This window comes from Megalops cyprinoides, chromosome 17, assembly GCF_013368585.1.
Source record: "Megalops cyprinoides isolate fMegCyp1 chromosome 17, fMegCyp1.pri, whole genome shotgun sequence".
In the NCBI taxonomy this organism is placed as follows: Eukaryota; Metazoa; Chordata; class Actinopteri; order Elopiformes; family Megalopidae; genus Megalops; species Megalops cyprinoides.
Genome location: NC_050599.1, coordinates 10050633 through 10061035, shown reverse-complemented (window position 1 = coordinate 10061035; position 10403 = coordinate 10050633). Strand labels below are relative to the sequence as shown.

The window sequence follows — 10403 nt, the reverse complement described above, 5'->3', positions numbered from 1 at the left end:
CCCCCCCCCCTTCATTTTCCCCCCTCTGAAATTCCGTTGTTGTTTTTTAAATTTCAGAGGGGATTTTGGGACGGGGGGGGGGGGGACGTCTGTTAGAGTGTCTCTCCAGGAAACTGAAAAGAAACCTACAGTGACAGGGGGAACACAACTATTTCTTGAGAGGACATAAAAAAGTAACACAAAAGGCAGCTGGGCTGCACTATAGATACAAATGTTTAAAAAAAAACACAAAAGCTTTTTTAAGGATCTTTTAAACACACTTTTCACTTCCTTTTTATCCTAATGTTTGCAAAGAAATTGGATACAGTCATTTTACTTTTACCTGTTCATTTTACCGCATTTTAATCAAGCACTAAAATAGTCCTAAACAAAACTGTCATTGAAGAGGATTTTCCAGAACAAGATGAATGCTTGGCAAAGCCCCATGTCATCTTTCTGATTTTTTTATACACTTTAATGTGCTGTAATGGTTACAATTGTATATTTTGTAAATGAAGCTACTGGTTCACATGCCAAATGAATATTGGTACCTATATATAACAAGGGTAACATGTCACTCTTAAATGAATACTGTTACTTTTAATACAAACTTTGTAAATAATTATTACGTCTGATGACTACACGTATATGTGCACATATAATGAAGCCTTAACATGATTGTTTTTTTTCTGCTGATTAGTACACAATCTTTTTAAATAAATTATTTACATTATTATTTGCGTTATTTTCCAAATCAAACTACTTGTATGTTAGACTTTGTCGGTGCATTTTTCACTTGGCAGGTCGACTTCACTATACTCAGACACAGCCATAATATTTTTGTGTTGATTTCTGTGCTATGATCACATTGATTCTTTTAGGCCAGTTATGTTTTCTGTATAGATATATTTCCCTGTTTGTAATGAGAGCAGAAAATTTGTAGCGAAATACCAGTTTATGTCAATCTGAATTAGATTCATTTTGAAATGTCTTTGACACTTTCCACCAGCTTTAAGTGCTCCACTTGTATTTGCCATACTTGAAATGCTGTTCAAGGCTAGGTTTGAAATGTGTTCATTTATACGATACATTCTCTGGCACTGGCATCAGTGGATAATGGATGAATATTTTTTATTTCCTAAAATGAAGCCTAAAGTCAGAAGTATTCAGTGAATATCCACTGCTCGACAGCTATTTGTTCAATATCTATGGGCTAACATAGCACATCCCTCACCAATTAAATGATACTGGGGGAACTTTCGAACGCAGAAATTCTGCTGTCCAACCGCAAAACTTTCATGTGACTTTGTCAGACCATAATATTCCAAACACTGTGATGAATAAAATTACTGTTTTTTAGCCTACTGTAATTCAATCTGCACCTGTTTTATGTTTTAAAAACAGAATTTGTAATACCTGTCATTGCTTTAGGAATGAGTGTTAAAAACATTGTATCATGAAAAACAGTAATTTCTGTGAAACAGCTGTGTGGTTTGTGTAAGCAGAATTATAACAGTCATTCCAAAGCAATTACTGCATTTTTAAAAATATGCTACCACAGAATTAAATCCCACGCTACAAATAGCTATAATTACATTTTCTTCTGAGATGCTTTGTTACCAGTAACACCAAAGGTTCAATCCTGTGAGTCAAGTCCTACAGATGTACTGCAGGTAACTGCCCTGCACAGACTTCAGCATTTTGGTTTACAATGGACCAACTACCCTGTATGTTACCACTGTGGATAAATCAGTATTCCGCAATCAGGTGAAGATGTAATACAATCCATAAAAAATACCCGTTTGCATTTGGTATTGTGTCCACACAAATTCCAACATCATAATTTGTCATCCTGCTTGTGGTGTATTTGTGCTATACTGTCCTCTGGTTTCATTTTACTGGGTTTACTTGGTGCTGTAGTCCAGTGGTGGTCGCAGGAGTGTGTGCTTTATTTTAAATTACATTTCAAACAACTGATAAAAAGCCGGTGCCAAGCCAAACATTTTATTCTTCAAGTCTTTTCTGATTTACATTGGAAACAAAAAAACCATTACAGGGTTTTGCCTGCTCCAACTGGCTATTTTTGGCTGACTGGCTATCTGACTCAGCAAAAAGACAGTCTCATGCCCATTGTTATTTTCATGCAAGCAGCTTCAACCATTATTGAAATTTTTTAAAGACACAGCTCGAGGTTTGCACAGTGTATTCAAAGTATCCTCTTTGTTTAACATACTAAGCCAGGCAGTGCAGTTCAGTTATGTATACCAAGTATACATTTGTACATAAATGATATAAAACAAAAATATTTGTAGATTATTTTTGAAAAGGCCAAAAGCAGCAGGGTTTTTCGTTCAATTCTCCTCCCTTCAGCTGAGTCTGGAGCTCCTCATCATGCGCCCCTGTGAACGCGACCCTTTAAATCTCCCCGGAGACAGCCAGAGCTGGATCGCTCACTCATCACGACGGTGCTCTCTGAAACCTGGCCAAGATCCAGTCTGCAGGCCCGAGCCCAAATGCTGAATGTGCAAAGCGAGGACTCTCCTACATCACGCTCCGCTGACAACGGCGTGGGAATTCTGTCGTTTTTGCAACGGCGTGTCGACAAATGGCGGCGTGCGAAACCTCCCCGTTCCTGACCAAATCGCCTTTAATCTACCGACAGGATCTCGGGCCTTCTTCGCTCTGCGCCCGATTTCCTCTTTAGGCCTAGCATAATTTAGGCTAAACAAGCTAAAGATCGTAACTGGAGGGAGGTGCACTGTTGTGGTTTTTTAAGTAATGTGGAGACGAGATTGTTTTGAGCGGGGACAGGTGTGAGCGAGTCTCCCGCTGTCCCCGTCCCACCACAGAGGCGAAGGCATTGCCAGCTGGCAGGGGGGACAGACTCACACTCAGAGCTTGTTGGATGGCGAGGCACTTTCTCCTGGGCAGGAATCCATCAACAACTGTGACTTCTACTCGTCCCCCCCACACAAGCATTTTGCGTCCAAGCTTTTCAGACTCAGTGTGGCGTCAGGCTGGCAAGCATAGCTGAGCTTTCGGAATGGGTTAACAGTAGTTCAACATGCTTGAGAGATAAATATAGTCAGTTGAATTATATTAGACTGAAGCACAGACAACAAAACATTAATAAATTAACTGCTGGCTGCATGGTACATACTGTTATATGCCCCTTATATTTTTGTCCCCAGATATACAAAATATTTTCAGTGTTTTGGCCATACAGGTATCATGTGTTATTCAGAGATTACTTTTTGCAGGAACAATGCAAGGTCAACTTGGAACCTAACCTCGCAGAATTAATGTCAGCTCACAGAGGTTTTATGGACCTAACATAGGATACCGATACCGCGTTAGCAACAACAGTGGAGAAAAGGCAATACAATTAATAATAATTATAACAAAACATCATTGCACAAATCAGTGTTCTTAAAGCAATTTTACAGCAAATTAAATTATTTACAAAAAACAATATTTGAACAAATATTTGCAAAAAAATCCATGATGTTAAGTACCTCCAGTGATGAATGGATGGCATAAAACTCAAGTCAGGGTTTAAACATGAAACACAGAGCAGAGTTTGAGTAGAAGTTTGAAAGAGAGCAGCGATAGTCTGAGCCACATCCATCCTTGCTGTGATTGCGTGCTGGTTGACATGGTGATCACAGGTGTAATCTTCCCTTACTTCGCCTGATGCTATGAGGGATCTGAAATACAGAAATCTATCATCAGAATGTGTGCACACCATACACTGTAAAACATATAAGGCCTTGATTTAATCATACTCTGTCTCAGTCATTACGTTCAGAATGGGCCAATGCATTATTTCAATTCTGCGTTTGCAATTTACACTAAACATGCATTTGTGCTTGTAATGGTAATAACAGTGAATATCAACATCCTGAATGGGAACTTCATGTCTCTCTAGATGCTTTTTAGGAGAACCACTACATTAACATTGAATGTTTCCACTTTCTACACCTCAGCTTTCAGTGGTTAAAAACTCTCACCACTTTAATTGATGAAACAGCTCCTCCTGCTGGATAAAAGCTGGCATTGCAGAGTGGGGCTAGATGGTTAACAGTGTTTTGAAAAAAAAAAACTGATCAAATAAGCGATTAATTTTTAAAAAATAACTATACTCACACTTGGTATCTCTGGGCTTCCAAAAGGAGAGAGCTCAAAGGAACGATTTTCCTTGTCAAATGAATCCTCTTTGTGTCTGTGTGCAAATTTTTTCTTCAGTGCTTCAGCGATGAGAGCTGCCGGGTCAGTGAGGGGAAGTGCTTTTTTACTCCGCTTCATCACTGGTGTTCCTCCTGGGGACCTGCGTGTAATGTGTATACACAAATTTATTTATGAAAAGCATAAACAGGAGCGAGGCCAAGTTTCATGCTGTTAAATGCAATGTCAGCCATTTTGTGACTGAATATTCAATTTGCCAAATTATAGTATTCCTGTGTGTGAATAGGATTAGTTTATATTATGTTTAGACACTGGGGAGGTGCAGTCTAACCACTTCCAAGGTGAACTCAGTACTTCACACTTTAGTCTCCAAATGACCAGTCAAAAACCTGCTTGGAGCATAAAGCAGTGTGTGGATGCTAATCAGTTCACTCATGCACTCATTCACAAACTATTTAATCAGTATTGTAAAAACAAGTACAGTAAGCTACGCTTTCCATTTTAACTGGCCCTTCAGCTCAAATGACACAAACACAAAACGAGAAGCATACCTCTCCACTGCACGGAGTTTCACTTGATTTAAGTCCTTCAGTACATCCAGCATACTAGGCATTTTTACAGATGTAGATGCAGCCTTCTGAGCTTTAGGACTCTGCTCACATTTACTGGTAGCCTGGCACTTCTTGATTGAACCCTGAGCTGATGTTTCAGTGGATCCAGGGCACTGAGGAAGGGGAGGGGGAGGAGGGGGAGGCGGGGGAGGGGGAGGGAGGCACGGGGCAGGGGCTGGAGTGGATGTGAGAAGTGGAGGAGGAGGAGGTGATGCCCTAGGGGTACTGGGAGTGCTTTGGAAGGAGACAGTAGCTGGAACAAAGAAGCCCATAAGAACAGTGCGGTTTTGAACTTCAGCCAAAGGTGAGAAAGATTTATGGACAGCAACTCGCAACAAACTGCAAGCGGAAGGGGGCCTTGTGTGAAAGTGCACAAGCACTGCCATTAGGAGAGCTGGCTGAATAAAAGCATTTAAGTTCTCTAGCTGCAGTGTGCTACCCATCCCATAATATTGTGTGAAAGACATTCAATATTATCACTATATTAAACTCAGATCAAGACAAGTCACACAGTACTGAGAAACCAGTTCTGCTCTTTGTGTCAACATTAGAACATTTTGTTTCTGCCACAAAGTTTAGTGCCTCTTCATAATAGATCAAGCAATGACCACATTTATCCTGATCCCAAGCACTGTGACACTTTGAGGTAACCCCAGAGCAACCTGAATACCTGGATGAAACCCTCTAACTTAATGGTTAGTGACTGCGTACACACCTGACGGTGCGGTGACTATCATGGCGATCTGAGCCCGTAGCCGGAGCAGCTCGTCCTCCAGGGCTGTGATCTTCCTCATGGCGTCTCTGTTTGAGGAAGGCTGGGTCCCTCTCCGTTCTAGCATCCTCCTCGCCGGCAGAGCTGGCACCAACACCTCTGCCGGGGGATTCATGACACACTGGGTGGCAGGATGCCAACTGGGTGGCCGGAGGTCATATCTGCAATGTAAAAAACAAAGGCACCTGTAATAAGAATGAGGAGAGTATTTTTTTTTTTTTTTTAAGTAAACTGACATTGAAAGCTCCATTACCTGAACTTGGTAAAGGTTTCTCCCTCATCTTCAGCAATCAACATCACATCCGCCAGGGATGGTATAGCTGGTCTGTCGGTTGAAAAGTCATCATTACCGTGTCTTGGAAACATGTGCAGAGGGATCTGTGGAAGGACAGTTGAAATGAAATCCTGCAGTGCCCCAGATGCAGTGTGGGTTCTTTATCTGGGAAGTCTTGTAAGTCTCTTTCATAAGCCCTGCTCTGAAATCCACACAACATGTTCAATAGGCAAACATTAAGATATATTTTGCAGCACTGCTGATGGAAGGTGACCTCTAGGACTGAAGGCTGTTAAGTGTTTTTACAGTGACTCTGACTCCTAGAATACATCATCTCACTCCCTCCTCCTATTAAGGAGTCTCTGCCAAACATTAGGTACCATTCTGTCAAGTGGACCAACCCTGGGCATTATTCACATGAGCTGGCACCATACCTGAAAATGAACTCGTGCAGGCGGAGTCAAGGGAAGGTGAGTTCCAATCATCCGAACAATACTGCGATACTGCCCGCAGTATTGGCTTTCCCATCCTGGCACTAACTGGAGAAAAACATGAACATTGTCAAAACACAATTTAATTTTATTTAATAATTTCCAATGCAATTGAACTAAAAGCAGTCTAAAAGCTGCATTTAATGTTTGTGATAACTTTATAAGCTAAGCAATGATCATACATTTACCTCATGCACCTTTTGAACAAGACCATTTTTGTAGCGCTAGCTAATCCACTAGATGACTTTGAAAGGGTTGACATCTCCTGTCCTCTAAACACTGAATATCAAAGTTACGTTAAAATATACAGAAATTAAGAATAATATACGTAAATTATTACCATGTCGGGAGGGACTCCAAAATACTCTAGGAGATTCCGCAAAAGGTCGAGGATATCAGCCAAGAGAGACATTTGGCTAATCAATACTCAGACGTGCTGACTTTACGATTTAAATGCCTCAGCTGCTGGCAGTGCATTCACGAACTATTTACACCAAGTGAGGACAAAAGTGTCAAAACAGCCGCATGATTTTAATCTGTAAAACAAACAAAAAAAGTTGACGTTAACAAAAAATGCCACCAAGCTGCCCACCTACTTAATGTTAGCCAGCTAGCTAATGAAACGCTAGATAACTGAAACGAACGCAAATGACGGATTAACGTTAGCTATGCACTGCATTACTAAAATAGTGTTAATAATAAAATAATACAGCACTAATCAATTTGAAATCAATTTAAACTGCTGCAGCCTGGCATACTGTGCATGCTGCAAACTGTGATCATCCCTGACCAGCTAGCCTAGTAGCTGGATGGCTAGCTGGCTAGCTGGCTACCTGAGAAAGACGCGTGAAGGAGATGCAGCAGTGATCCGGGCGTGTAGCGCTGATCGTCAAAATACGGCTGAAAAGCATACAAAGCACATTTATAGCTGATGTGTAACCATGTAACAAGCCGACGCTGTAGGAGCGTATCCGTTGTATATGCCGCTTTTAAGTAGATTAAAATTAAGCGTAGTTTTAACTTTGCAAACGTTCGCTATATCACAAAATATCAAACGGAATAAACAGCTTCCACAATACTCACGCTTCCAGGTCAGACGAACTCAAATAAAGCCGCGTCAGCAAAAGTGGCTCTGATTGGATATTTCAATTTCATGAACAACATACACCAATGATAACGCACTATAATGCGAAGTCCGACTAGTTCATCCACCAATTGCGTCTGACTTTGGAAGATGCGTGCGAAAATTTGGATTGGTATTTGGACGGGAGAGGGCTTGCACTGGTGTAAAGGTGGGGAAGGTTTGCGAAATTTAATCTCATTTAATTTATTTTAATTTGCCTATCAGCACTTCCATTGAAACCACATAAAGCTAATTATCACTACATAGTGGCGTATTGTTACTTTTAAAGAAAAGTATGCGAGTGAGCTGACTGGAAATCGCGTGCCAGATTACACTAGCCAGTTCGCGGTTACTGAATTAGCTAATTTATCTCCCGTCCGTTGCCGTTAGCTAATTTGGTATTAGCCGACTAACCACGCACTAGAGTTCAGTGAGATGGTGTCTAAATAGTCTAGTCAACTCAACAGCTAGTTGAACCAGACTTTTGGAAAACTAGTAGGTAGCTATGTAGCTAATTTGGCTAACTTTGGTTTTCTGGCTAATAATACTGGATAACATGTGTAACTGAAGTAATGTTACTGTACTGCAGATCGATAGTGATTAGGTAAATGATCATTCAAAAGCACAACCATTCGCCTAACAAGAACGAAGTGGGCCGCAGTAGAACTGCGGAATAACTAACGGACTAAGTGCCTTGCTTAGTTGGCTAACCTTAGCTATGCGAACTAAATGTGTGGCTGCAACCTGGCTTCTGGTATATCTGGCTAGCGGTATACAGAACAAAATTTGCTACTAACCTAAAGTGGGAAACATTTGTATTAGTTTCACCAGAAAACTAAGGATGATGGACGCACTAGCTGTCGTGACCCAGCTGAGGGACTTGGCCTCGGAACCGCAGAATCGAGAGGCCATTGTCCAGGACCAAGGATGCCTGCCTGGGTTGGTGCTGTTTTTAGATCATCAGGATTCCCAAGTGCAGTACTCCACTTTACAGGTTGGTTTAAATGTTTTAGCTAGTTTATTACACGCTTGCTTCTCCATTAACAAACGATGCTAAACTGGGTTGTGTGTAGATTTTGCCGAACTCAAAGTTCGTTCTCGTCTTATGACATACTCTCTTCTCGCTTTCCAGGTAATCGTCAATTGAATTAAAGAATCTAAAGGTGTATATATATGTATTCTTCATTTTAGACTCTACGTTACCTCGCAGAATCACCCTTGAACATAAACACAATGAAAAACGAGCTGGGGATGATGGTGAGCTTGGAACGCCTAATTGAGAGGCAAGTCCTGTTGAAGCCCATTACCAGCAATATACACCGTGGTTTTTGCACACAAGGTAAAGTGTCTTGTCCATCTTTTAGTCTGGAATTAACGTCACTGTTTTTCGTAGGAGTGGGGCCAAGGATGACGTTGGCATCTTAGCCAAAGAAGTGTACGACATTCTGAACATGCCAGTGATCGCTGAAGCTGCCAAAACTCCAGAAAGATCTAGAAGAAAAGTGAAATCACAGTTCTTCATCAACAGCTCCAACAAGAAGGCCAAATCTGTGACTCTTCACATACAGGGACTGGACAGTACAGTATGTTTTCTCTTTAACTAATTCACTTGCACTGAAAAAAAGTATCTGGAAGAGGCAGTCCATCTAAGCATGGTCTGTTATTACAGCAGAATCTTCCCTTATCCCAGGTGGCTTACAGAGGATTAGAAAATAGTGTAGAATGCGGATAGCAAGAGGGGAAGTTATGATCAATCAGTGAGATTACTACTACCACTGAGTTTTCAAAAATGAACAAGATGAGGGCTTTTTCCAGTTTTAAATACGAAGTCCCAGGTGTAACGCAATCCGATGCGAGTATCAATGACTGTGCTGTCTGTAGCTGTTGAGAGTTTTGTATGAAAGTCAGCTGGGGTGCTGTGAATTTCAAATCTTCTAATATGCAGGATCAACGTGGACTCTGTGAAGAAGCCCTGCTGAAGGTCAGGGGAGTAATTAGCTTTACTTTTCAAATGGCTCTGAAAAGGTGCACTGTGCGGATTCGAGCGGATTTGCCAACTGAGGTGAGTTCTGCCACATGTCTGCGTTTGTACCTTAGAAAACCAAATACAGAGCAATAATATTCATCTTCAGTCAGGATTCCTATATCCATATATTTTCATATATCTCTATACCATTGAATCAATCACACTGGTTTCTTTGTTCTAATGCCATTATTTTCTTCAAATGACAGAAAGGTACAGCAGTCTAGCTGAATTTGTCATAATCTTTCATTTCATTGTTTAGAGTTTGGCCTCTGCTATTGCGGCTACCAGAGTGCTAAAGGCACAGCAAGTGGTGAAAAATGAAGATGGGGAGGAGGTGAGTGTGTTATGCATTACATTACCGGCATTCAGCAGATGGTTACGAGCCCTGCTCCTTACCGGTATGCTGCCCTGCCGCACCATGTTAGATGTCTTGCCGTCAGACTGCTCTTTTGATGGAATTGAAACCTTTCATTACTTCCAGTTTTCTGGTTGTATTTTAGTCACATTTACTGCCTTTGTGTTGGGTCTTGTTTGTGTGAGTCTCTTTACCCATTGTGGTTAGACTGCTAAAACAGTCTTGGTGTGGTAATGCTTACTTTTCATACTGCAAGTCATGGTACACTTTTTGTGTATTCATTTGGATGCAGGTATTGATTCCACTCAGCATCTCAGAGGGCACCATTCAGGAAAACTCCAGTCTGCCAGATTACCTCCCTGAGGATGAAAGTCCAGAGAGAGAAATGGACAAGGCCGTATCAAGGACTGCAGCCAAAGAGGACTCCAATGGGAGCTGGCTGAATGCTGCTGCAAGTTTTCTCACCAAGACATTTTATTGGTGAAGCCACTGGTTCAGTGTTAGGGTATTGTGCTGAGCAGATTCACTTACCTCTCCCTGCTGTTAGCCTAAAAATGGTACAGTGAATGGGATGTGATGTTCCAATT

The 10403-nt window shown here is 41.3% G+C and overlaps 2 protein-coding genes across 2 annotated transcripts; one reads left to right on the top strand and one right to left on the bottom strand.

The window, feature by feature from the left end:
• Positions 1-3586: 3586 nt before the first annotated feature.
• Positions 3587-6728, bottom strand: mtfr2 (mitochondrial fission regulator 2). The gene is made up of 7 exons (XM_036550673.1): positions 6653-6728; positions 6256-6360; positions 5801-5925; positions 5491-5708; positions 4716-5028; positions 4126-4306; positions 3587-3686 (listed from the first exon to the last, which is right to left on the bottom strand). The coding sequence occupies exons 1-7, from the start codon at positions 6722-6724 to the stop codon at positions 3642-3644; spliced, it is 1059 nt and encodes a 352-aa protein (XP_036406566.1). The 5' UTR covers positions 6725-6728; the 3' UTR covers positions 3587-3641.
• An 842-nt stretch (positions 6729-7570) lies between these two features.
• Positions 7571-10300, top strand: armc1l (armadillo repeat containing 1, like). The gene is made up of 7 exons (XM_036550548.1): positions 7571-7604; positions 8258-8429; positions 8627-8718; positions 8829-9018; positions 9381-9497; positions 9721-9795; positions 10109-10300. The coding sequence occupies exons 2-7, from the start codon at positions 8277-8279 to the stop codon at positions 10298-10300; spliced, it is 819 nt and encodes a 272-aa protein (XP_036406441.1). The 5' UTR covers positions 7571-7604; positions 8258-8276.
• Positions 10301-10403: the final 103 nt, after the last annotated feature.

Excerpts from the sequence above, each read along its gene's own strand:
- mtfr2 (XM_036550673.1), bottom strand. The coding sequence starts at position 6,724 with ATGTCTCTCTTGGCTGATATCCTCGACCTTTTGCGGAATCTCCTAGAG. Across the intron at positions 5,926-6,255 it reads CTGCACGAGTTCATTTTCAG|ATCCCTCTGCACATGTTTCC; the intron begins GTATGGTGCCAG and ends GTCCTTCCACAG. Across the intron at positions 3,687-4,125 it reads GAAGCCCAGAGATACCAAGT|ATCCCTCATAGCATCAGGCG; the intron begins GTGAGTATAGTT and ends TCTGTATTTCAG.
- armc1l (XM_036550548.1), top strand. The coding sequence starts at position 8,277 with ATGATGGACGCACTAGCTGTCGTGACCCAGCTGAGGGACTTGGCCTCG. Across the intron at positions 9,498-9,720 it reads GAGCGGATTTGCCAACTGAG|AGTTTGGCCTCTGCTATTGC; the intron begins GTGAGTTCTGCC and ends TTCATTGTTTAG. Across the intron at positions 9,796-10,108 it reads AAAATGAAGATGGGGAGGAG|GTATTGATTCCACTCAGCAT; the intron begins GTGAGTGTGTTA and ends ATTTGGATGCAG.